Genomic DNA, 25,101 nt, shown 5'->3' on the forward strand with positions numbered 1-25,101 from the left:
CGATGCTCATGTTGAGCCCTTGCTGTATCCACTAACCCTCAATGATGGCGTGGTCTCGCATGTTCCCCTTTTTATTGGCAATGTTTTGATGATCTGGCTGCGTGACAAATTGGAATTTGATGTCTGCCTTTATGCTGAGGACTCCATACGAGGCCTCCGAAACTCCCACACCATATACCCCAGCCATGACAATAGGACCATGTACCTGCCGTCAGTCCACATGAGTGGAAACCGCGTCAATATCTCGGGCGACGGCTGTTGATGTCCTTGGTTCAATGCGCGACGGATGGCAATCGGATAACGGCCGAGACCGCCCAACGGCATCGGGAATTCGTCAAAGCTGTCCTGGCCCTCACCACAGAACATTGCCGAGTCCAGGTGACACGCTTCCATGCTGTGATATGTCTCTGTCAAGTACCTGCTGGTGGTGCAAAGCTCCAGATAGTTGCACGGGTGAATGGCGGAGTTTTCGGGCAGAACAAGGCGAGGAGTCATATCTATTAGCACCTGGTGCAGACTGGTGTGCTTTTCCAAGTCGGCGCAAGGCTTTGTCCCAACGCTCTTGTCCTCATGGTCCACGCCCGCCTCTTGTACTTCGGAAGCACCTTCACCGGGGGTTGCCGGCGTGTTACAGACCTCACACCCGTGACGAACCGGGAACCTTCGATAAGGGACATAGTTCAACGGACGGGGAGGCAAGCGAGGTAGCTTCTCGGAAGCAAAAGCAGCAGTCACCACCAAGGGCAAGACGCGGTCGAAGTAGCGTCTGTTTGACGGCTCTTGCCAGGTTATGTATTTACCCTCCCAGAGTAATGTCTTGCCGTACATTGTGGAGCTGTGCAAGGGAACCACGGACGCAATCAATGTTAGTTTCTTTGTGTAAATGTTAAACACCACTTTTTCGTGGCACACAGTTCCGCGTTTCGGACCGTCTTGTTGTCTTGTCGCTGTAGAGTATGAGCCGTGCCGGTCAGCCGGCTTGAAGCCAAAGTTATCAGGGTCGGACTGCTCATCGAGCCACGAAGCGTGCAGTTTAATCTTCCATCTCCCAGAGATTTGTTTGTCAGTGACTTCAAACACTGCCATCGTCACCGGCTCTGGGTCTGGTTCGTCAATTGTCGGCCTGGCCGGGAGCAGAGAGGCGACAAACAGGTAGACGATGCTCTTGTCTCCGGGATGTATCAAGATCGAGTGCGCATGTCTCAGGCAATTCAGGCGTAGCCCCATCAGCTCGGCTGCAAAGTTGGCAGGTTCGGCCAGAGCCCACTCAGCGACTCGACCCCCGTTGTCACGAGTCCACCGCCACATTGTCATGCCATTTAAACCACTATTCTCGTTCCTGTTGTCCTGATCGTCCTCGTCACCTACTCGATACGTCCCGATGACCACATCGCCAGCCGTGACGGCCTGGTCGATCCGGCGGGGTAACCTAGCCAGGCTGAAAGCGTCGTTTTCGGAAAGGCTCCAGATAGCCAGTCGTCGATGAGTTAGATCCCGCGCGACGGCCAGAGAGTCGCCTACGCATAGCAAGCGGACCCTTTGGCTCAAATCGCCATAGATTTGGGGCACCCTCAGAATCCGACGCGTCCTGGCTGCAAAGTCATCCACAACGAGGAACCACTCAAGCGGGCCTGTACTACTCGAGGGATCCCAGTATGGCTGGCACACGAGGCGCCCGGAGCTGTAAAGCGAGTCTCCAAAGTAGCAGCGGTTCATTTCGGGGCCTTCGGGTAGCCACCACTCGTCGCGCGGGCACGACCCCAGCTTGCCGTTGCCGCCAAGGAATAAACACATTCGCTGGTTGGGCCCGTCCGTGTTGTTGCTGAGCCACGGCTTCTGGAAGAATATCGTGGCGGCGCCCCCTTTGCTCCAGAAAAGGGAGTAAAGAGTGGCCTCCTTGAAAGACCGCCTCTGGGCATCGAGTATGGTGAGACATGTCGCTTCTTTGGCGCCCTTTGCTCCCTGCGCGACCGCCATTTCCAGCAGTCCTGGGCGTAGATCACGGCAGATTATTCTCATGCAGTCAGCATCAAGCAACAAGTCACGCCACCGTCGAGAGACCTGTAGACAAGGCCAAAAGTCCTCCGGGCCAAGCCATTTGAGGACTGCGATGCATAGGTCCTCGGGCAGCAGGGTTAGAAAATCGACCTTTTTGGACCTGCGATATGTCAGCGGTGTGAAAGGTCGGCAAACGCTTTCCTGCTTCCACTGTTCAAATTTCCTTTGGCACGAACAGTTTCCTGTCGACAGCCTCCTTCAGCGCGCAAAGCTCATCGGTCGACAGCTTGGACAAGGCCCCAACGATTTCGTCCAACCCTGTGGAATCTGCTTGACCCAAGGGCCAGAGACGCGCTGTCGCGAGCGTGATTGCGAGCACGTGATCGTTCTCGTTGTTACCTCGCGTCCAAGACTCATCTATCACAACCATGGCTTCTTTGGATGTAGCGGCGAGACCTTTTTTTCTGGGGTTCGAGTTGCAGCCAAGCGAAAAAAAAAAAAAAAGCAAGCAGCGGCCAGAAATCAATTTAGTGGTATCTGGATCGAGTTCTAGCTTGGGTTCTGAATCTGAGTAGGCCATGTGGAACTTGAATGAATTTCTGCCCCTCCATTGAATTTAGGAGCATAACTTGCTTTTGGGCACATCAATCCCACTTGGCTTTTGGTAACAGACCAACACCTCCTCAATAAGCAAAATTCATGCTCAAATGTGGGCAAAGGTGCCATACCAGGCTTTTATTTTTTATTTCACATTTTGCCAAGCTCTCTGAAAGAACAGTAAGAGTTGGGCACACCGGCGTTTCTACCTTGTAATCCCCGGGGCTGATTGTGGCCATGTGCAGCGGTTTACCCTTGTCCATTTTACCAACGAAAATTACATCTCGAATACTTCTGGCCGGTGTAATTTTTTTTTCATTGATTCATATCGCTTTAGTATCTTTTCTGTGTGAGTGTCTTGACCTCTGCTTTGACGTAGTCACCACTTGCATAACGACCCACGCGACGGACGGCGAGTTCTTCGGCCAAGATGCTGGCGTATCGGTCATACGCGGCCCATCGTGAAATGCGGTCTCTGTGGCTGGAGGGGAGCCAGGACGGATTAATGGTGCCGGCGAGGCAGCGGGAGGAATTTTGTCCTTGGCGACCTTCTTGATTTTCGTAGAATCCGACTGGGGCGCCCGCCGTGAGCGAGCGCTGCTCCAGGTATTCGACCGCCGTCGGGGCCGCCCAGGGCCATCTGACTTCCCACGCTGTATTTCCCACGGCTCTTTCGGCGGGCACGAGTGCCACTTCACCAGCGCGGGCGTCGCCTGGGAACTCCAAAAAAAAAAAAAAAAAAAAAAAAGCCACTGCCAGCGGCTTCAGCTATTCAGCGTCCGCCGCAAGTGGGCACCCCCGATGCTCTTCGGAACTTTAGCCAGGGGCCATTGATCTTCAGAACCACACCCTCCTTCGACGGCGCCTCGGGACGCCCCCAAAACCCAGATACATCAGGTTAGGCACCCGCCGTAGCGAGCAACTATTCCAGGTGTTCGACCGCCGTCATGAACCGCCTCGACCGAGGGGTGTCTCCTTCGAGGCTGCACAACGATCCACACGACGGCGCTCATTTCAGACAAGGAACTGGCTGTGCTTTGCCCCCGCCACGCAAGCTAGTCGTTAGGAGTGCTGCATTTGTTTCTGAGGGCGACAGGCGCGCACAGCCTTTGTCCTTGGCGACTTTCTCTCGTCCGTGTTTTGGCGAGACTTTGTGTTTTATGGGCGGTGGTGCATGGCCGTTCTTAGTTTGCGGAAGTGATCCCGTTTGTCTGCTTAATGGCGATAACGAACGAGACCCTGACCTGGTCAAGGATACCGGCGGGCGCAATGTGCGTTCAAAGATTCGAAGATTCACTGAATTCTGCACTTCACATTGCTCATCGCATTTCGCTGCGTTCTTCATCGATGCCAGAACCAAGAGATTCGTTGTTGAAAGTTTTGATCATTCGTCTTTTCGGCTCAGAGATGTAGAGCTTGAGTCGCTTTGGCGGCGCGCCGGCTTCACTGGCCGTGGTTGATAGCTGACTGGTCCCCGCAAGTCAGTCAGAATTTCGTGAGACAAGTTAAACATCTGGGTAGCTTTCGAGAGCTTACCGGCTTTTTTTCGCGCGGCATTGCTGTACAAGTGTGGTGTTTTTGTTGTTTTGTTGGAGCTGGCGAATGGCTTTTGAAGACATCTGGTCTCAGGTACGCCTCGCTTTTTGAGTGGTCTGCCATCTTGTTGTGCCCAGCGTCTCGCGAGATCAGTTGAAAGTGAGCATGATTTGAGTGAGAGCTTAAAAGCTCGAGTGTCGGATGGGCGTGTGGAATGGAAACCAAGGATGAACACCGGCAATCGTATGGGCTTTTGACTTCTTATACAAGTGAGGAGGCTGGGCATAATAACATGACAAAGCCAGCGTAACATCCGCTGCCAGGGCAATACTAGGTGCAGGTGATCAGGATTAAGCTTCCAAGGTCGCTACCTAGATGGATGAGCGCGGTCATGAGGAACAAAATAAGCAGTCCGCAAGAGTAAAAAGTGAATTCTATATTGAATCCAGACTGGACATAAAAGTCTAAACCACCAGACACCTTACTGGCCAAAAATATGCAGGTATGACTCGAAATAATAACAATTCTATGACGCTTGCTTCGAGGCGACGATGGCTTCGTCCAATATGCTCAGACCTTGCTGGATCTCAGATTCCGAGATCAGCAAGCTAGGCACGAACCTGATGGTGTTATGCCCAGCCGTAATGATCAACAATCCCCTCTCCCTGGCAGCAGCGACTATAGGCGCTGGGTCCTGCGTCAGCTGCAAGCCCAAGATCAAACCCCTCCCCCTGATCTCCGAGATAAGCTCAGAGTGCTTCTGCCTCAACTGAGCCAACCCGCGTGCGAGCACGGCACCCTTGCCCATAACACTCTCGTGCAGCTTGGGGTTTGAAAGCCTCTCCAGTACGTGGTGTGCCAGACGGCAGGCAAGGGGGTTACCACCGTACGTGGTGCCGTGGTCTCCGACCTTGATCTTCTCTGTCACGTGCCCGTTGACAATAATAGCGCCAATGGGGAAGCCGTTGCCAAGGGCCTTTGCCGTCGTCACCATGTCCGGGTGAGCCTCCTTGGGCAGCCGGCCGTGTGCCCACAGAGAGCCGGTACGGGCCATACCGCACTGGATCTCGTCGTGGATGAGCAGGGCGCCAACCTCGCGGCAGCGCTTAGCGAGCGCCACCATGAAGTCATCGGTTGCGACCTGGACACCACCCTCGCCCTGAATTGGCTCGACGATAACACCACAAGTCTTTTCAGTGACCAGGTCCGGGATGGCGGCGATGTCATTGTAGGTGCCGCACTTGAACCCGGGGACCATAGGGGCAAAGGGCTCCTGGTACTTGGGGTTGTGCGTGGCCGACAGGCTGCCCATGGTACGACCGTGGAAGGCATTGGCAAAAGACACGATCTCGGTCTTGTTACCGGACGGGTCAACGACCTTGCCGACCTTGCGGGCGAACTTGATGGCGGCCTCGTTGGCTTCCGAGCCCGAGTTGCACACAAACACCGACTTGGCGTCGTGCATGCCTCCCGAGGCCACCGTCTTCTCAACGAGCGCCTTGGAGAGTGCGAGAGTCCAGGGGTTGTAGTATAGGTTTGATGTGTGCATCAGGGTGCTGCCCTGCTCAGCGAGGATGTCGGACACTTGGGGGTCGCAATGGCCCAGACCGGTGACGGCAATGCCGGCGGTGAAGTCTAGGTACCTCCTCTCTTCCATGTCCCACAGGTAGGAACCCTTGGCGCGGACGAAGACCGGCGAAGGGCGCGAGTATGTGGCGACCATAAAGGGGGCATGTTCGCGGACGAGTGCAGCGGACGCGGAGTCCTCGGCGGGGTCAGGGTTCGACAGTTTGCTGGCCTGCTGTGTTGGTGGGTGATTTTTACTCGGTCAGTCCCATGGAATCACGAGGAGGAGCAGAAGGAAGCAAGAGACATACCTGTGTTTCATTGGCCTTTGCCGCAAAGGCGGCCGCCGCTTGCGAGTAAAACCTGATAGGAGAACCGGAGCGCAATGCCAAATTGGCGGGTATCCTGTGCGCGACAAAACGGAAAGCCATGATTGACCTGATATGAAGCTAGCACGTCGGCTAGCGTACACTCTGAAAACGCCCCCGACCGGTCAATGGAATAGAGTTGCACGCCAAAGAATTGGATGTGAGGCCAGAACGGAATCGATTGGCGGCGTCGACAGCGGGAGACGGGAAATCAGTCACAAATGCAAATGTGAATCACCGCAATCTTCAAAAAATCGACCAGGGGGTTACAGCGGGCGGCGACCTAGTGCCGATGACGGGACGATGGAGTTTTTCGGTATCGATAAGGTGCATGAGAAGCAATTAAATTACTAGAAATGACAGTTCTGCGTCCAGGTTCAGGTTATTTTCAGCCAATCGTGAGGCTTCCGCTCGGGAGTCCGGCTCACGCTAGTGAGCTTCTGGCAATTTTTTCATAAATTCTTCAGGCCGGCATCGCTCTTGGAGAAGTGCAGGTGAAAATCGAGAGCTGTCCGTACCTGCTTTCGCCAGGTCCCAACATGTTTACATCGTCATTATCGTCACATCTTCATCTTGGTCTACATGCTAGTTGAGCCGTCAAAAACCTTCTTTTCTCCGGCCAGAATACTGCCTTACTACGCGGTATCCTCCTTGCACCATCTTATTTCATTCATGGCACGACTTAGAGACGGTGTCTGCGTTGACGCCGCACTCTATTTCCCAGAAAAAGTGCGCGCCCTCAATGCTTGTAGTACCATACCACACTGTGACAAAGCCAGGTAAATCATCCATGATGGCAAAGTGCGCGAATACAGCGAGCGCTTTTCGTTTCTAGTTGACACAAACCGAGGCTTTCATGAGCTTTCGAATTCCAGTATCAGTATGTTTACATCATATTTTCTTCTTCAATTGGTAACTGGATCAGTTGACTTTCATGTCCATGAACCAACTCCACCAAACGCAGCAGAGAAACGGGAATACGCTAGTCAACTATCCCCGCGGGGAACGTGTTGCTTCCACGCTAGCCAAGGATGAATTCGATCGGAATCTCGGGGTACTGACACCTTTGTCCCCATGGGCTGACTGACATATGTTTTTTTTTATGCAGTGTTGGCGAAGACCACGAGTTCACCCGTTCCAATGCCGTGCCTTGGCCAATCATCAGAACCCGTCTGGGCTGACAACTCGCCTAGGCTGGTAGTAAGAATCTAGTTCTCTTAGTCTAGATAGTTGCAGCAACATGACAAGTCAGTTACAAGTCATGTGTACCAAAAAGTCTCCATGTACATTTCTACCACTTGGTAGAAATGTGGACGGTCGGATGAGCGCACGACCGCGACCACCCTGTTGACCCCCACATGGAGGCGCCAATTTCACATGTCAGACAATTTGTCCTTGGTTTTGCCACAGTCCCAGTCGCGCAGCACACGCACGAGCAGTACCCAAAGCAAGCAGCGCCGCATTCCATCGTCGGTACCTCTCTTCTTCCTGACAAACAAAAGCCTCTCTGTTTCGTCTCTACTACAACAGCACAGGGAAGCCAACAACCTGTTCGCTTGCCATGCCATCTTTGAACCTCTGTCACATTTCATTTTGTCCCAAACTATCTACCTCAACTTGGGTGCGCATCTTCACCTGACAGTCGGTGCGATCGGGCGACTCGGTCTCGTCCAATGAAGCATTATCCCTGAGATCCACCAAAGCATTAATCACATGCTTGTCCCAGAAACACAAGCAAGCAAGCTTCCTTTGTTCACAGCAGCTCAACCCACCTAACCCGCCTTTCCACAGGTTTGCTACCTAGGCCAGACGATCCAACATCTGAACAAATTGCACGTTCGCTTCCATTGAAGCTGCCAAAGACATGAACTGCCACCTCTCATAGCCTCCAGATGCGCCAATTAATATCAGCGTTCATTACTCTGCGCAGCCGACACTGAGTTCGGCATAAACGTAACAAGCCGCTTGTACCTCTCGACGGGATCGATCGGTCAACATTGCGGCTCTGCGCCAGCCCACGGCCACGGCCGGCCGTCACGTAACAGACAGCCAATCGGCCGAGACAGATTTTATACACTGCCGCCATGATAGACCACGTACTCGGGAGACCCTCGACCAAGTCGAGGCGACTCCAAATATTAGCCGTCTTGACGTTCTGGACATTCTACCTGTCAAAGTAGGCACCAAACCCAATTCGCTGCCACTGCTGGCTCCGATCCCCGTAGAAGGAAGTTAACAGAGGTTTTGTACATAGAGGGAACAAACATGGCCCACCTGGGCTTCGCTACTTGTCGAAGCTGCTCACCAAGCGGCTCACGGCTTGGCAAACGATTGTCATTACCATGTCATACCTATATGCGGCTCGCAACTTCAGCACGTTGGTGGGACTGTCGGCCCCCGAGCCACTCGCCAATATGTATGAGGCCACATACTTTAGAGCTACGTGGGTTCTTACGGCTCTCGACGCGGGCTTCTGGACCGCCATGAAGATTCGTAACAAGTGGTTGAGGAATATATGCAGCATCGTCTTCACCGTGTTCTACTTGTTCCAGGCCGAAGCGGCCGACGAACGGGTTCGAAAGGTTCGCAGCAACTTGAACATTGACTACCTCAGGGTCAGCTGGAATAAGGGTGTCACACCTTACCTGTCCTTCCTGACGAGGCTCGTGAGGCCGCGTTACACCCGCTGGCCCCCTCGGCAGATCAGGATTCCGCGACCCTCTACCAGTGACTTCCAGGAGCCCGTATCTGGCTGGCTTTATTTTGATGGGCCCTTGGCAGACCTAGTGCACCATAATCGTATCGTACTCGACGTGCCTGGCGGTGGGTTTGTAGCCATGGATCCGCGATGCAACGACGACAGGCTGATGGCTTGGGCTGGCAAGACTGGCATACCAATCCTCAGCTTGGACTACGGCAAGGCTCCCGAGTACCCGTATCCATATGCATTGAACGAATGCTACGACGTTTACACTACCATCATCAACAGCAAGGGGCGCTGTATTGGAATGTCTGGCACCGAGGTCCCCAAGGTCATCATCAGTGGCGACAGTGCGGGCGGCAATCTCGCCACCTCGACGACGCTCATGATCATTGAGAGTGGAAGTTCACCCGTACGCCGCTTTCAGGGACAGACTGACCTGCCACTACCCGACGCTGTTATTCTCTTCTATCCTGGTCTTGACATGAACATTGGCAACTGGATGTCGGACGAGCAGATGACTCTGATAAAGGACCGGCGCATGCGTGGGACTAACCGCAGGGTCGTCCACCGAAAGAGCATGCAGTACAACCACCTGGTTGGCACGCCACACCACTCCAGCGACGAGGATGAAGGCGGTTCTTCGGACCAAGTACAGCAGCGAAGCACGGGGCAGCCTACAATTAAGATTGATACAGATGTCGATGACGACGCAACACCGACCGGGCCCGACGACTCGCGCAGTCCACACCCGGAATTTGCTCATGAGGGACCCAGCATTTGGGGTAAGCGCCAGTCTCGACCAAACTCGGAGCCACAGTCGCCGGAGGTCACCCAGCGCAAGAAGCAGAGCACATCGCATCATTCGGAAACAATGCGCACGAGACTTGCCACGTCATCCATGATCTCGTATTTCAACGATCGCATCCTGACGCCCGAAATGATGCGCGCCATGATCATTTTGTACATTGGACCCCACAACCGACCTGATTTCTCGACCGACTACCTTCTTTCTCCTGTTCTTGCGCCCGATGTCCTGCTGGCCAAGTTCCCGAAAACTTACTTTTGTACCGGCGAACGCGATCCACTGGTTGACGATACAGTCATATTCTCTGGCCGTCTCCGCCGCGTCAAGGCTGCCGTCTATGCCTCGGGAGGACGCAGGTTCGAATATCAAGACACCGACAGCCTAGCACCTGGTTTCAACGAGAAGGATGTGGCCGAGACGGTGCTCATCCCCGGGATATCACATGGCTTCATGCAGTTCCCCAGCATCTACCCGCCGGCCCGCAAGTGGATTGACCAGTCGGCCAGGTGGATCGAGGAGGCGTTTGCGGCCGCGGAAGTGCGCGAGCGAGAAAGCCGCAGGAACTCGATCGCCACGCCCAATGGCGGGCTGCGTATCACCAACGGCGAGGGCCGGGGTCTTCACTCACGGGCCGACAGCAGCGGGGACGAGTTTGACAAGCCTCTCGAGATGACGGTCGTGCGGCCACGGGGCCGGACTGCGAGCAGTGGGAACGCAGACCGTCGGTCGTACCATCGCCAGCAGCAGGAACGACACCAGAGGCCGAGGGGAAATAGCGATGGCGCTCAGTCACAGCCGCAGGAGGGCGCTTCTTCATTGAGCACCAACACCCTGGCGCCCGCCAATGGGACCAGCAATGGGAACGGAGGCAAGCGTAGGAGAGGGAATGGGGCAAAGAAGGAATACAAGGATGGAAATCTCAGCCGGCTGGCAAGCTCTGACGATTTACTAGGGAGAAGAATGCAGGGCCTTGCTGGAGGCTTGACGGGCTTGATTGAGGAGGAATGATTTGCTTGCTGTTTTGGAAATGCGAGGGTTGCGATTTTTAGCCAGGAGTAAACGCTGAGAGGGCTCAGTTTGTGAATATGTTGCCATTTTCGAGTTGTATGGGATAGGTTCAACATAGATGTCAAGTCTCATGGCTTTTTTTCTCATCATGGAATAGCAGTTAAGGATGGGCGTTACTATCAAACAACCACTTTGCGGCCCCACCCAGAATTAACACAGATGAGACGATAAAGTACCTGCACTGCTACGCAACCGCGTTCCTCCCTCGGCCTTTACCTACCTGCTCACCTATCTACTTGTACCCATGCTCTTGGTTCAAATTATATATTTTCGTGGACAACAAATGCTTAGCGGGGAAGCGTACTGTGTGTGGTAAAAGTGACTGGTAATGACTGAAAGTGGCTGCTTGGCAAGAACACCCTTACGGATATAGCATACATGGCAGGTCATAGCAAGTTTGAGGGGCATGACCCATGTTTTTACCAACAATGGGCATACCTTGCCGCCTCGGCTTGGAGACTTACTGCTATAGCGTATAATTAGGTGTTCATTTTAGGCATGAATATACCTGTCACCGTGGAGGGTTTTCCCAACATGTCACGAGCAAGTCTAAGCCTACCTGGACTATGCACTAAGAAACGAGAAGCTAATTTCAATTACACGCATAGCCAAAAATAGAGAGGCAGCATCTCTGCTGCCAGGAGGTTTGATCTTGTGATCGGCAGGCTAATGATCCCGACAAACTCGAGAACCCCCCGACTCGACAGAAATTCTCGCCTAGGGATTGCACCCTTCCCCCAACCGCAATGGTGCAAAGAGGCGTGGGTGGCGTTTGCTGCCTGATAGATTTACTTATTAAAGGCCTCACAAGTCTGAGGTAGCGCAACTGCGATCGATGTTCTAGAGGCTAAACTTTGCCTGCCCGTCCGGGAATAAGGTCAACTGGAGCGGTCACGATTTTGGAGGCGGAGGAAGGGGGGGCTTCTTACCGGTAGATTGGCAATACGCCACAAGCCTTCAGATCGCCGGTAGCTTTGCTTGCTCGCCAACTACCACATTCTTGTCAGCTTGGTCAAATTCTCCCAACAACATAACATTTTTTTTTTCTCGTCTTGGCTCAGACGCTGACTGACCACTGACTTTGAGCTGCATACCCAGTCCGCTACGCAAACAGACTGTGCCGAGGTGAGTGAGTTCACCTAGAGTTTCACCAGTCTAGCTGAGATCTAGGGAGATTCTAGTGTGCCACCTCGGCTTAAATGTAGCGATATGCTCCACCTGCTCCGTAGCTACCGGTAGAACTTCTGGATCTTTGAGGTCACAATCCGCCTCGTTTCTTTCTTTCAGAAAGCTACATACCTAGTGTCGATATCCGCGCAAGCAATGGATTCGCAAAAACCCTCATCAGTTTGAGAGAAAAAGAAAACAGCCAAGGGGAGGCTTGGGAAGCAGTGGCAGATCTTGACAGAGCGGTGTCAAGGTTCGATGGGTCGATAATAGTTCTGTAGAAAAAAAAGAGAAAAAAAAAGAAACAAATGGCCTCAAGGTACGAAAATACGCCGTACCGCACAGACAACGCTACTGGCGCCTCACAGCTAACGAAGTGTGGTACGGTCTTCTCACCAGGAAGCTGCAGTGCGCAACCAAACACCCGGCAAGCTGGGGACAGCGCCTCCGGGTGGCAGGCCGTTTCGATCCGAGGTCTCTGGTGCGGCAATTTGGCGCTTGGACGGGTGTAAGCAAGGATGTTTGTACAGTCCATCAAAGATGGCGTTGTGGACATTTATTCTTGCTACCAAGGGTTGCTTTTTGTGGATTGCTTCCTTTATTTCTTATTCATCATCACATGATTTCTCCCCCACCCCTTTCCCCGGCCCTCGTTGGCATTGTAGCTCGCCTTGGCTGCCTATAGAAGGAATAGTTGCGGGATGGTCTTGGCGTAAAATACGTAAACGAGGGCCCATGGATGGTTTTTGTCGGTTCTAGGGGTAGCACTTTGTTATTTATACCATGGGGCTACCAAAAAAAAGACATTTGTGGCATATGAATAAGATAGTTCCAAGGGTTCTTGCCTCTTCCCTTTTAGGGGCTGTGACACTCGACGATGGAGTGATGACAGGTTTTTGCTCAAAGTTTTTTTTTGTTTTGTTTTTCCCCATTAATGGGCAACATATCAGAGTACAGCGCAGAGGTGCATGCAGCTGCTAAGATGGGCGTATTATGTACACAACCCAACCGACAAAGAAAAAAATTTAATCCCATGTCTACTTCCGTCCCCGTACTCCGTATATAAAAAGTGCGCAAGCGAGAGAGACTAGAACTAGTCTAGCTCCCGCAACCATCCGAACCAATCCTCCCTCCCAGGGCAACCCCCTTCGGTTCGTGGGCCAGCGAAAGCAAGATTAGCACGCGAGAGGGGACGAAGAAAAAGAAGAAAAAGAAGAAACCCCCATCAATACGGCTACCGGTACAGTACGGAGCGGAGAGATACGTCGCGTATCGGCGCTCTCCGACAGCCGTGAGCAGAAGCAACGTGTTGCAAGGACGGACAGCTGCTTTGTCTACACTTTGTACTGCACCACCAACAAAGAAAAAAAGAAAAGAAAATAAAAGAAAATAAAAGAAAAAAGAAAAAAAGAACGGCCAGGGGTCGTTTACCGGAGAAAGAGAGACAGAGCCGAATGTGCCCTGTGACACAAATCATCCCGCGTCTTTTCGCTGCGGTGTTACGGTCACACAAAAACCAGAATCGGGTAGAGACAAAGACGCTACGCCAGGTCAAGGGCGAGTTAAATTGATCCGACATGTATAAGGGGATGCGTTTTCCCGAGACTTTTTTTTTTTTTTTTTTTTTTTGTCTGTTGTTTCCCCCCTCTGATATCTAGGTCCTCTCTTTTCTTTGTTCCTGCTCGGCTATACCCAGATGAGAAATTCGAAAGGTTCGGGCGGATCGTACCTTTTTTTTCGTTCCTTCGGTCGATTCCATAGGTACCATACCTTATACCCTACCTAGTAATATTTTTCTCATGTTATGCCGTGCTGCCCATACGCGACCCATATAATTTCTTTGGATGAGATACAAGAAGGGTCGCAGGCTTTTTTTGGATGGTACAAAAGTAGGATTACATAACATTTGGTACCCTCCATCGCTTTGCCTTTTTTTGGTAGGCATTGGAGCATGCATGGACGAGCCCCCCGTTGTTATTTAATCCACCGCTTGTGGCGCATGCATTCGCATTCGCAAAACAAATAAACACCCGGGCAACAATGACATGACGACAAAAAAAAAGAGGACGGCAAGCGGCAATGCCCCGTAACCGCGCTCGGCCGCGTCACTGGGTTGCACTCAAAGTTTCCCGTCCTTTTGGGCAGCTGGATGGACATGGAGGGGGCGAAAAAAAAAAACCAAGTGGTAGAGAAGGAAAATGGGGCTGGCGACACCCCAGTCCGAGTTCAAAACTTAAAAAGTTTACAGTGGGATGGTGGTGTGCGAGTGGGACAGTGGGTGATGCTGAAAATAGGAGGACGACGGAGGGGAAAGGCAACCCCTGCCTTGTTATCCCCTGGCATTCCAGCCCTTTTCGTTCTCCTGTGTGATCGTTGAGCCCTGGGGGATCCATCAAGCTCGGGTCAGGCAGGGCTTTCCCTGCTCACAAGGTCTTGCTTTCCGACGTACGAAGTATGTACAAAGCATCCCAGCGATGCTGGTCTCCTTGATTTTTTTTCTACTCTATTGCTTTTCCTTGTTTCTTTACGCGCAGTAGTGTAACTTTTCTCTCCGTGTCTGTTTACCCCATGCACTCCGAGGAGAGGAAAAGGAACTTTTGTGGTAATTGATTGACTCTGGAGTATGGATGCTGAATTGTATCAAGGTCACTCGTTCACTGCCTTAAAAATAATGAAAGAGCAAGAATAGAAACAAAACATCAAAGATAGACAAGCAGCAGCAGCACAAGCAGCACAAATCAAGCCTGCGCACTTGGCAGTTACTAAACAGATAGTCAAGTTTGATGTGCATCTCCCTTCAAGGTTGGGGTCCAAGAAAGAGGCGCGAACCGAAAAAAAAAAACAGACGAAGGAGAAAAAAAAAGGCCCAAGCTCGGCTACGCCTCGGCGGGTGCCGATTTGTGCGGGACCTGGTTTAGATGCAGCCCCGTCGTAGGAAATGTGTTTTCCCCCCCAAGCCAATCGCTTTTTCTCGACCGAGCAAGGATGCTCCTTGAATGCACGGTCCACTATGTCGCTCACTTTTTTTTTTTTTTTTTTTTTTTCTTACTCTCTTGTTCAAGTCTGGCGTGCGTATTTCACCGAATGTGACGTGACGTGATTAAGTTTTTTTTCCTATTTCGTCGATGGAGTTTTTTTTTTTTTTGTTTTTTTGCCTCATCTCCTTTCGTTTCTTTCTAGCCCTTTTATTGTTTCCAAGTATTTTGACTGGGTTACAGTGGACCTCAAGCTTCATTACCACGTAGGTAGTCCATTTTTAATTCTTAATTGCTGCGTGGCCCTTTTTGGGCAATTTCGGCCGCGGTATGCTGGTAAGGCAGGCCGTCATACCGTCGATAAACGTCAAGTTTAAGGTTTCGCCAGCGAGCAAAAAAGGGACACAAACCGCATGTTTGCCACTACCGTACCTTACCGAATATCCCGCCGGGTTTTGTAATCAACCTTTCTCTCTCTACATGAAGCTGCCATCCCATAATCTCAACATGACATCCATTTAAACCCGGCAAGACGATGCCTTGCAACACGCAAACAATGGACGAAGCCCCTGGAAATCCCCACCTGCTTGGCTTACCCGGCGATGGTACCGCGATGGGAAGCATCTGCCCGTATGGTGACCGGTCATCGACCCGGGCGGGGACTCTTGCCTGCGGGGGACACGCAAGCGGCCGGCAGGCAAACCAAAAGACCGCCTTGCCGCATGAAAGATTTGAGGGATTACCACGTACACTCACTCTCCTCCCCCACCTGACATCACAACCAATGGGTTTTTTCATATTGCACATGTAGACTAGGGATTTCGTTCACCGAAGCGACTCGTCGTTGGCCTATAGATTGCTTTATTTGCCATGTTGCATACCATAATCCCTGCAGCAATACATATTCGGTACAGTGACTGCCTGCCGGCCGTCACCGATCTTTGCTGTTATTTGGCTCAGATATCTTTGCTTTTTTTATATTTTTCATGTTATTCTTTTTCTCAACCGCCGTCGGCACCGCGGGATCCGACCAGACAATCACCATACTAATAACTAATAACAGTACTGCATGTAGTCAGCGTGCAAAAAAAAGGTCTGCCGCATTAATCGGCTATTTTGAACTCGAACTTCTCTACCGGAGCAATGCACTATTTTGGACACGAGGTGCTTTGTGTTTTTGCTGCGGCGACTCCTTCATTCACGTTTTCGAGTTTTTTTTTTCTTTTTTTCCCTCTCTGTCTCTCTCTTTTCTGGGGCGGCGGTAAACTATCCATGCGTTGTTATACCCACCGTGGGTAAAAGACAGTCATTTGCTAACGAGGCCCGGCTCCCACCCAGTACCACACCCTAGCTCGGGTCAATGCCGGGCCCCTCGGAGAATTTCGCATTATCGCAACGACTGCCAAGGGATTATTCCGGTCTTTTTCAATGCAAGTCGGCGAGTTCGGTTGTCAATTTGACGTTGCGAGGCAGGCGAAAGGGGTGTGCATGTCGTCTGATGAATTAATTGTACCTCTTTTCATTTCTTTTATTCATGTTGCTTTTTATGCCTCTTCTTTTGCGGTTCGTATTTGACCCCAATAGTTTTATTCGCGTTCGCGTTTGAATCAACGCGCTGAAGTTGCTTACATCGTCAAATTTGGTGCACCCGAAAAATAGAAGCAACATTCAATGCTTTCCTTATATGGAGTATGTTATTGATATACGCTTAATTGTCATGCCGCCTACATCCCAACAAAACACTGTTTATAAACGTAGCAAAAAGGTTCACCTGCTGCGACAGTGCGGCTCTGTCAAGGAGTCAAAAATAGACGAAACATTTACGCACGTGTTATAAACTCCTTTCGGAACTACCTCCGGCTTGCCCACTTCCATATTCTTTCCCATCTTTGACGATCTTTGCTAGCAGAAGCTGCTGACATAGTATATACTTTCGTAGGTACTTTCCAAACGCGGGGTTTACCATCCCTCCCATCCCGACTCAGGATTAGGGTGCGCTCTGCAGAGGGCGGGAAAGTCTGTGACACGTCGTGTCTCGAAACGGACGAGGGGGAGGGACGGCCGGGCAATAATGCCTTGGCCGAAAGCCGGCAAGGTTGAAGGGAGACTTTGGGGAAGGGATGGATGGTTGCCTTGTACTGTACATAATAAGTGCAACCCAAAGTTTAAACAGAAAAAAAAAGACACATGTTTCCGAATGAGCCGGGCGTGACATTGGTTAGAACCAAGTTCTAGCAAAGTGATACATACTGTTGATCTTCTGGGACTCTGCAGAGACCTAAAGTGAAAGTAGCTATAATAATATGCATATATGATGGGTCAACTTCTGATGCGCAATTATGTCTATCATTGCCTCCGGCCCGTCTCGAGTTCCCCCATCGGTTTGAAGTTACACGTCAGCTGTTTTCGTTTTGTGATGAGCAGAAGATGAGATGAAGACCAAGAAAAAAAAAAAAGAAACGACTACCAAATGCATAAAAAAAAGAGAACCAAGGTTGGATCCCATGGTTTACCGCACGCGCTTCAATAATAATCGACTTATGAATCTATGGTCCTCCCGCCAACCTTATTCACAAAATTAGAAAAGAGGTATCCCGAAACAAGTTATGCACTCAGGCAAAAACACATATTCAGTAAGTAGCACACATACACCCCCCTCCCGTCCCGGTGGTCTGGGCTCTCGGGCAGCTGGCAACCCCGTACTTGGCATTCAGTATGGTTCAACCCTGGACCGACAGAGATGAGAGAGATAAAGAGAGAAAGACCAAAAAAAAAAAAAAAAAAAAAAAAAAAACAGAAGCCGCATGAACAAGCGTAGCCGGGATCTAGGGGTGTCTGTTTTGATGATGATGCTCCTACGCATATCTGCTACTCAGGGTTACTTGAGGATGACGGAGGCCCTGGTGCTTGTTACAGATAGATCGGTACTGGAATTGGTCTAGTGAACCCCCACCCACGCCAACCTTACTCATAAAATTGCTCTTTCTTTCCCCTTTCCCAACCCTGTCACCAAAATTTGGGGGTGTGAGTAAACTTGGTTTAGGTCTAGCATGACATACGGAGTAGCACCCGCGAAAGATTTATCTTTTTTTTTTTTTTTTTTTTTTCTCTTTGTTGCGGCGGGCGGCAACCGCGGGAACATGTCGATGCAAGACCTTCTTCGCCGGGTATATGAATCTCCAAAACAACAAAAAAAAAGCAAGAAGAAAATCGTGCAAGACCTTAGTCACACCGAACCTCTCCCCCTCCTCCTCTCCCCCGGGCAACATTATACCGGGCAGCCTCGGGGGAGGTTCAGCCGGCCTTGGCTCCTTGGCAGCTTGCTTGTTCCCACCGATTCTGTCGCGACTGGCCCCTCAGGAGAATCGCGAAATTTTACGTGGTAAAGATGGCGTGGTATTGCTGGGCCTGGAGGGTTCAACATGCAGGAAAATGAATAAAAGAGACAAGAAAAAAAAAGCTTTTATCGGAAGTTACCCGCAACCCGCAACCCGCTACGTCGTAGTTGGAAACAAAAAAGGGCTGGTCCAGGTTGTTCTCTGTGCGTTGGACTGTAAATCGTCCCGCTTTTCATCAAATTCTCCTCTCTGCCTTGGAAAATGGAGAGCGACAAAACAAGGGGAAAGGGGGCGAAGGGAGGCGGCGAGGCAAAAACGGTCTTTTTGAACACGGGGTTTGGGTATCAATCAGAAAAAAGATCAACACAACAACAAGTCGGGCACAGCAATAACGGGAACAAGAGAAAAAAGAAAAAAAAAGAAAAAAAAGAGACCTTGCACAACGATTCCGTGGCCACGGATTCGGCAACCCTCCGGAAGGGGGCCAAACAGGCTGGAAAGAACCGAGAAGAGGGGCCCACAAAGCCCCCTTCCCGTCGGGATGTGGCTTTATGCTTCTGTCATGGTACTGCTAATCATTAAAGAAGTCTCCAGCGCATTGAATCGACAAAAAGATGTGCGACGATCCGTGCCAAAACTTTGGCGATGGAGCGATAGAGACACAAAAGGGAAATTGGGGGCTAAAGAGGAGGTAGAAAAAAGAGAAGACGAACACAGTTATGACGGCGACTGTTGGCCTAATGTGGAACCCTGTGACAAGGGGGTGGCAGGTTTCCGTGTGGTCGGATTCTGACGAGGTAATAAAAAAGACCGAATTCCGTGGAGAGCTTTGACTTGGATGTCTTGGCCGGGCCCGGCGCGCGACAGATACGTGGATGGATATACGACCGTCGGTCACGACTCAATCTTTTTGCTCTTGGGATGAACAGAGCAGCGTTGACTCTCCTTTTTGGCCCCCCCTCTCATTTTGGTCCCCTTTTGTTTTTTTTTATGCCGGGGCGTGCTGAATATTGTATGCGCATATTATGCAGGCGCAACTTGATGATCAAGAAAAAAGAAGCGAGAGATCGGCACGAGACATGACAGCAGCTGAAAATAAAATAGAAAAATAAAACTTGGCAGTAAAAAACGCGAGACTGTAATGTAGTAGTGACCCTTGGACCCTGTGCGAAATCCCCCGAGAGTCCCGGAGACGGCACGGAGCAATCCATGCGGCCCCTCTCTTACCCAAATCAAAGAAAGCTGAGATGGGATCGGCACAAAAACGGACTCTTTTGGGCAAGAATGCTTGTTTCACATCACCCACCCGAAAGCGGGCGTTGGAGCATGTTGTGTGTATTTTTCAAAATAGGAAATGCCGTTGGAGAGTAATCATACTCGCTAAAAAAGTGGATGGAGTATATGCACGAATAGATGTGTCAACTTTGACCTTCAACGTATTGGGGTCATGCGTGTGCCTTTGAACCGTTGGTCTGGAAACATGCGCACCAACGGAAGGACAGCCGACACTGGCTTCCGAAGAGACGGCATAGACGAGGGGGATGCGCGTCGCCGGAGCTTCACTTGTCGCGTCCATTTGGGGTAATTATGTCGCCACTGGTGATGTGATGCCGTCCCGTTCATCAATGCGCACGTGAGGTGAAATAGCGCAACGCATGGTCCTTGGTGCCTTTCATCTCCATCTCGATTTCGGCAAAGGCTGCTCGGAACTACTGTAGGTTATGTGGGCGGTCGTTGTGAATTAATGCAAATGGGGGTCAAATGGAGCAAGATGAGCTTGACAGGTGAGAAAAAAGTACCGCCCTTTTGACCGTTCTGCCTTGGCGTCCGGGTCAGACTCCGGGCTCGGCCACCAATCCGAAATCCGTCGTAAAAAAGGGGGTTTCTGGAGAGAAAAGGGGAAAAGGAAAGTCGGCATCATAGTCCCTAGTCCAGATTTGTGTAATTCTACGGTAAGATCGCCGGTGTTTAGTTGTTCGGTCCTCGGCTGGTCGCTGCGACGGCGGTTCAGCTTGCTCCTTCGGGCCTTGATAGATGGCGTCTTTTTTGTGAAACAGAATTGATTTCCCGTAGATTTCGAGAAACTGGGCGATGTGGGCGATGTAACAGAGCCTTGAGAGCTTAGTGGCATTTCGTGCGCTATCTTTCCCGTCTTTGGCGCATTTTAGCGGTTCAAAAAGCGACCCACCTTGGCCCAGGCGGGCTGTGTGCAGGGCGCGGGGTGGAGGTTTAGGTACCTACCTACCTAGCCTCTAGGTGCCTTACTGTACGTGGTACACAGCAAGTCAATTGGGTTTCGGTTATTGGCGGGTGGATATGTGGGGCATGTTCGCCTGGCTTGTTTCCTGGGCTGAGAGAAAGTTTAACATCAAGCCTGAGGTCTGAGGGTATCGTAAACCCATGGCTTGGATAACTGCACGGTGATATCGATGCCGTTTTCTTGTGTTGGTGGCCGGCGGTGACGGTCATTTCGACTCCCGAGCAGCCCATGAAAAGACCAGGCATCACGAAGCAAGGGATCAGAGAACGAAAATCAGATCGTCGATGGCATCGGCTTCAGCTTCAGCACGTCCCTCCGTGCCAGATGTAAGCCCAGGCTGTTAAGCTGCCGAGTTTAGTAGAGTTTGACGGCACTCAGTGTCCCGCTTTTCCAGCCTAGCATAAATGACATGTCACACGTCAAAGTCGCGTGGCAGAAGCCGGCAGAGGACCCGCAGCTTGGATCACAGTACTAAGCTTGAGCATTGAACGCGGCTGGCCAACAAGGCGCAGAAGCCTCGCCAAGCCCATGGGTCTCATTCGCTCTGGATTCATCTTCGTTTTGTATTGTCGAGGGTTTCGTTCAAACCTGCTAGTCTAGCGTCACAAGTCAAATTTCCTGGAAGTTATCCCGCCAATGACAGAAGGCATGCATTCGTACCTAGGTGATATTCGTTTTTGTGCAGGAGCGGCAGAGTGTGATGCCACCGAGCGCAACACGATTCCTTGCCCAACGGCGAAAGCCTGTCGCGAGCCTAATGAGGGGTGAATTGCATTATATGTGTGCAGTCGAATCTACGATGCTCCACTTGTTCTACTACCACATGGGAGGTCGGCTTCAGGATTGCCCAGATCTTGGTACTATCATCAAATTACCTTCAAGCTCCTGACAGCTGGAGGTCAAACTCGTGGACGACTTGGGTGGTTGCAAAGTTGGAACCCCTGCTTCCCACTTCCTCAAACAGCCCCTGTACGTTGTAGGCCAACTCGGACCGCTAAAGAAATTAGACGGTTCTAGATGGTGGACCGCCAAACGAGGCCCATGCTGGCCCGAGCCTGGGGAAGGGCAAGCCACATTCGTCAACAGGGGGGCAAATCAACGTCTTGGTGAGACTGAGTTCGATTTCAGAGAATCCGAACGAAAGCTGACAATGGAACACAACATATTGGCATGTAAAAGCTGTTATTTATGCTGCAATGCGCTGGTTTAGTGTCGAGCATCGCAGCTTAATGACGTGGACCCAGGAGCCTGACTGATTCAACAGTTGCTCTCCTTTGCAGGTGAATTTTTTCAAGACCCAGCATAATAACGGCGTTACATATAAACCCAAGAATAGCCCTGGAGATTAGCAGTGGTGCCTTGCAACTGGTTTTTTTTTTGTGTACTGTAGTGTCTGGTATCGGGTGGCGGCCTGACCCGAGGTTTTTGGCGTTGGACTTTGGGCCGCCGCCGTAATGCACAATGGCAAAAGTGCGCCGGAAAGCGTTGAAGAAGTTATGATGCTCCGAAGGAAAGATGTGCAGGGTCCGCGGTGTCACGGGTCTTGGTTCATCTGCTGCCCCCATGCCGGTACAAGGCCCAATCGGGGACACAAATCGCCTGGTTTGCCCGTCGGCCAAAAGGGATTGGGCGTGGGCTCCTATGGGCCCCTTCCTCCCCAGACACAGCGCCCGGTCCGATGCAGAAAGTGGTAAGCGACAAATTTCCGATGCCATCCCATCGTCATTTTGTCCGCTCAGTGATTATTATGGGGAAATTATGCCTGGGGTAAGTTGTACAGTACATTACCATAGTACCGTACCGGTAGGGATAAACTGACCTGCAAGGCATATTTGTCGCGACGTACGCACCGACTCGTCTTAAAATTGGTGTCCATGTAACTTTCCCTCTTTTATTTCATTTACTTTTTGGCCCCCTTTTCGTCTCCTCTTCTTTGCCTGGTGGGTAGGTAGGTTTCCAAGCGGCGGATTTGAAAATAAACGAAACACCAAACCCAAATTTATACAACTTTGTCAAAACGAACCAACTTTAAAAGTACGCCAAGAACTCCTACATAATACTTGCTGCAGTTTTGTCGATAAATTTTCGGGAGTTATAGCAAACGCTGGCTACCCTAATATGAAGTTCAAGGACTGTCATAACCTGTTTTCAAGCTGTAAATAGGTATCCAGGTACGCACCTAGATAGGCGAATTGGTGAAGTACCCAAGGTTCCTATATGTGAAGTCCGTACAGATTCTGGTCCATCGCTTAATTTGAAAGCCATTTGGTTGAGATTTTGCAGGATAAACAACGCCCCTTCCTTGGCAAGGTTTGGTGGGTTGTCTAAAATAGGAAGGGAGTTGATTTCTACGCCACCACCTGAATAACGACAGGCAGGTGCAAGCTAGCAACAACGGTCAAGGCTATTAGGTAGTGAGTGCATTTTTCGCCTGGCCCCTTCTACGTGCCCCATGACCGCCACCACCAAGTTGCCAGGGGAAGAAAAAAAAAACCACACTCTACGGTGACTTGGTTGGGTAAGAAATCGACAGGCCAAATCCAGAGCCCCAGACTTGGCAGGAAATTGAAGGGCGATCAATTCCAACCAAGCTCATCTAAGACCAACAGTGGACTGAGGTTCCCGGCCTGGACTATATTTCATCTCTTGGGATTGGCTATTAAGATGGGCAGTAATAGGATCGGCAGCTAAACAAATGTAGCGTCGGATTTGCTTCTGCACAAGGTGTGTTTATCGTTGCACGTATTGGGCTGAACCGAACCCACCCCAGGCCCAGGAAGATGCCGAACTCGCCAAACCAAACCCTGACTTGATTAACAAAGTCTGTTCACGACTCAGAGCCGACCAACTTTTGTTTTTGTCCACGGCATCCCACCGACGCATGCCACCCTGTCATCTAAATCGGCGCAAGCTTCCGGATGTGGAATAAGATTGGTGTGAGATCTTTTCCTCTCTCAATTTTCTAAAAGTTTTGCTCCCTTTTTGTCGACATGCTTTCAGCTAATGGTACTGCATAACAGTACTGGTGACGATCCCGTTCGAGGTTCATTTTTAGTAGCCTGAATGTCATGCGCTCACGTGCCCTCAACGTCAAACACACGCCCCCTTTTTTTGGTCTTTGTCTGCCAGTCTGTGGGTTAGGATTCATTTTCCCTCTAACCCTTGATGGGTGAGGACGCGTTGTCGATCAAGGCAATCTTCAGCCTCGCATCGTTATTCCGAACGCTTGAGGCTATTGCTGTGCCAGCTCGTGTCAGCCCAGGCTCCCGAACCTCTTAGGGCTGGGTGGCTTGTCACAACACGATTGATTTTCTTCTTCTTTTTTTTTTCGCACCATCCACTCACCTGTCTAGTCTCACCGGCTGCCCGTCCACCTAGCGGTACGGCAGCTTCCTTCCAGTTGTTTTGATTGATTGAAGCGTCCGTCACCTGAATCGGGAATTTAGGTACCTACCTGGGCTTGGCCCAACCTGTCAGGGACATTAGGGTAGGTTCGCGCCGCATCGCAATGCATGCTAGGCATAGTAATAAATTGGAGAGGGTCAACGCTTTTTTTGTCCACGGCCAAATCTTTGTCGTACCATTGCCGGCCGACTCGCCGTCACAAGCCACCCTTACCCCATGTCGGCCGCTAGCGTCCCGTGGCCAGTATTCAGGCACACCCATTAGAACCAGTTAATCGTTTGGCTCGAAACGCCAGTCACGGTGGGGACGGTCTCCCGGGTGCGTTCGTTGAGAAGCCCACCCTAGATATCACCCACACACCCAATCCCAGTTCAAAACCCTTGTCCACCAGCCCTGCCATCATGGATCAGGATTACCAGGGCTTGCGTTTTTGGTACGATGGGGTGCACACTCCCAGATTTAATATTCCCGACTCAGCATTACTTCTTGGGGGTGCCCCCCCGGCTATTGGAATCCCGCCGCGGTGTCTACTGTAATGTGTGTCTGGTCTGGGTTCTGGTCTGGGTTCTGGTCTAGTGCTTGCTTGCTGCAGATACCTTACTGTGCCTACCAAAGCTGGTTCCAGTCTTGTTTCTCACTGCCTGCCGGAATCGAGTCCAATGTTGGTACCTTGACTACCTTCTAATCAAGTACTGTACGTATACCAGCACGCCCCCCCTTTTTTTTTCTCGTCTCTCATCCCCCTCCTTCTCAACGGCTCAGGCCGGGCAACCATCTTTTAACAGTACTGTTTGTTACTTGTCCTGCAATCCTGGTTTACCGTCATTCCATCCTTTGTTTGTGTTGAGACGACCCCAGTCAGCCGGCTGTGCCCGAGCCTGTTCATCACGTCTCGATTCTGCAACCTACAGACGACAGTTGACGCACGCACGCTTTTGTACTGCATTACTTTCTGATGATTTTCTTACCTTGCCCACACCGTCGTGCCAGCATACCTGCTACTGCCCATCCGTACGCCCCCTCCTTTTCAACTGCGATTTTTATATTCGCCCATGCCTAGATGAATGAGTTCTACAGGTAAAAAGATTGTTTATTTGCTAGCTCGCCTGTCAGTTTTGAGGCTGACCTAGCCGTTTGCGCCCACGAATACGCCCATACACACCTTACCCTTGTTTGCTATACGTTAGTTAACTCGCATTGCACGCCATACCTCCCTCATCCCTCGTCGACTTTTTCCCTCTCTTTCATTCAACCTCCACTCACCTCGACTCCCACCCCCCCACTCCACCTCGGCCATTGACAGGACTTCGCACG

At 51.1% G+C, this 25,101-nt stretch overlaps 9 protein-coding genes across 9 annotated transcripts; 3 read left to right on the forward strand and 6 right to left on the reverse strand.

Annotated features, from left to right (window-relative positions):
* Positions 1 to 129: 129 nt before the first annotated feature.
* Positions 130 to 2,428, reverse strand: MGG_02374 (uncharacterized protein; the record flags this gene model as incomplete). Its single annotated transcript, XM_003709095.1, has 2 exons — positions 130 to 2,158; positions 2,235 to 2,428. 2 exons carry the CDS (start codon positions 2,426 to 2,428, stop codon positions 130 to 132), a joined length of 2,223 nt encoding a protein of 740 aa, XP_003709143.1.
* A 339-nt stretch (positions 2,429 to 2,767) lies between these two features.
* Positions 2,768 to 3,608, reverse strand: MGG_16107 (uncharacterized protein; the record flags this gene model as incomplete). Its single annotated transcript, XM_003709096.1, has 2 exons — positions 2,768 to 3,315; positions 3,519 to 3,608. 2 exons carry the CDS (start codon positions 3,606 to 3,608, stop codon positions 2,929 to 2,931), a joined length of 477 nt encoding a protein of 158 aa, XP_003709144.1. The 3' UTR covers positions 2,768 to 2,928.
* Positions 3,609 to 4,507: 899 nt separating this feature from the next.
* MGG_11934 (acetylornithine aminotransferase) lies at positions 4,508 to 6,306 on the reverse strand. The gene is made up of 2 exons (XM_003709097.1): positions 6,009 to 6,306; positions 4,508 to 5,932 (listed from the first exon to the last, which is right to left on the reverse strand). Exons 1-2 carry the CDS (start codon positions 6,126 to 6,128, stop codon positions 4,658 to 4,660), a joined length of 1,395 nt encoding a protein of 464 aa, XP_003709145.1. The 5' UTR covers positions 6,129 to 6,306; the 3' UTR covers positions 4,508 to 4,657.
* Positions 6,307 to 6,605: 299 nt separating this feature from the next.
* MGG_02376 (hormone-sensitive lipase) lies at positions 6,606 to 10,893 on the forward strand. Its single transcript, XM_003709098.1, has 3 exons — positions 6,606 to 6,945; positions 7,174 to 8,241; positions 8,320 to 10,893. Exons 2-3 carry the CDS (start codon positions 8,150 to 8,152, stop codon positions 10,580 to 10,582), a joined length of 2,355 nt encoding a protein of 784 aa, XP_003709146.1. The 5' UTR covers positions 6,606 to 6,945; positions 7,174 to 8,149; the 3' UTR covers positions 10,583 to 10,893.
* A 4,239-nt stretch (positions 10,894 to 15,132) lies between these two features.
* MGG_16108 (uncharacterized protein) lies at positions 15,133 to 15,740 on the forward strand. Its single transcript, XM_003709099.1, has one exon. It carries the CDS (start codon positions 15,320 to 15,322, stop codon positions 15,593 to 15,595), a length of 276 nt encoding a protein of 91 aa, XP_003709147.1. The 5' UTR covers positions 15,133 to 15,319; the 3' UTR covers positions 15,596 to 15,740.
* Positions 15,741 to 16,743: 1,003 nt separating this feature from the next.
* MGG_16109 (uncharacterized protein) lies at positions 16,744 to 17,494 on the reverse strand (the record flags this gene model as incomplete). The annotated part of the gene is made up of 3 exons (XM_003709100.1): positions 16,744 to 16,922; positions 17,035 to 17,062; positions 17,435 to 17,494. The coding sequence occupies 3 exons, from the start codon at positions 17,492 to 17,494 to the stop codon at positions 16,744 to 16,746; spliced, it is 267 nt and encodes an 88-aa protein (XP_003709148.1).
* A 4,403-nt stretch (positions 17,495 to 21,897) lies between these two features.
* MGG_16110 (uncharacterized protein) lies at positions 21,898 to 22,189 on the forward strand (the record flags this gene model as incomplete). Its single annotated transcript, XM_003709101.1, has 2 exons — positions 21,898 to 22,072; positions 22,176 to 22,189. 2 exons carry the CDS (start codon positions 21,898 to 21,900, stop codon positions 22,187 to 22,189), a joined length of 189 nt encoding a protein of 62 aa, XP_003709149.1.
* Positions 22,190 to 23,537: 1,348 nt separating this feature from the next.
* On the reverse strand, positions 23,538 to 24,048 carry MGG_16111 (uncharacterized protein; the record flags this gene model as incomplete). Its single annotated transcript, XM_003709102.1, has 2 exons — positions 23,538 to 23,614; positions 23,964 to 24,048. 2 exons carry the CDS (start codon positions 24,046 to 24,048, stop codon positions 23,538 to 23,540), a joined length of 162 nt encoding a protein of 53 aa, XP_003709150.1.
* A 597-nt stretch (positions 24,049 to 24,645) lies between these two features.
* On the reverse strand, positions 24,646 to 25,084 carry MGG_16112 (uncharacterized protein; the record flags this gene model as incomplete). Its single annotated transcript, XM_003709103.1, has 4 exons — positions 24,646 to 24,665; positions 24,756 to 24,843; positions 24,950 to 24,963; positions 25,051 to 25,084. The coding sequence occupies 4 exons, from the start codon at positions 25,082 to 25,084 to the stop codon at positions 24,646 to 24,648; spliced, it is 156 nt and encodes a 51-aa protein (XP_003709151.1).
* Positions 25,085 to 25,101: the final 17 nt, after the last annotated feature.

This window comes from Pyricularia oryzae, chromosome 1, assembly GCF_000002495.2.
Source record: "Pyricularia oryzae 70-15 chromosome 1, whole genome shotgun sequence".
Lineage (NCBI taxonomy): Eukaryota > Fungi > Ascomycota > Sordariomycetes > Magnaporthales > Pyriculariaceae > Pyricularia > Pyricularia oryzae.

Coding starts and splice junctions, on each gene's coding strand:
- MGG_11934 (XM_003709097.1), bottom strand. CDS start 6,128: ATGGCTTTCCGTTTTGTCGCGCACAGGATACCCGCCAATTTGGCATTG. Junction 5,933..6,008: donor CAAAGGCCAATGAAACACAG/GTATGTCTCTTG, acceptor CCACCAACACAG/CAGGCCAGCAAACTGTCGAA.
- MGG_02376 (XM_003709098.1), top strand. CDS start 8,150: ATGATAGACCACGTACTCGGGAGACCCTCGACCAAGTCGAGGCGACTC. Junction 8,242..8,319: donor TGGACATTCTACCTGTCAAA/GTAGGCACCAAA, acceptor TTTTGTACATAG/AGGGAACAAACATGGCCCAC.
- MGG_16108 (XM_003709099.1), top strand. CDS start 15,320: ATGCCTTGCAACACGCAAACAATGGACGAAGCCCCTGGAAATCCCCAC.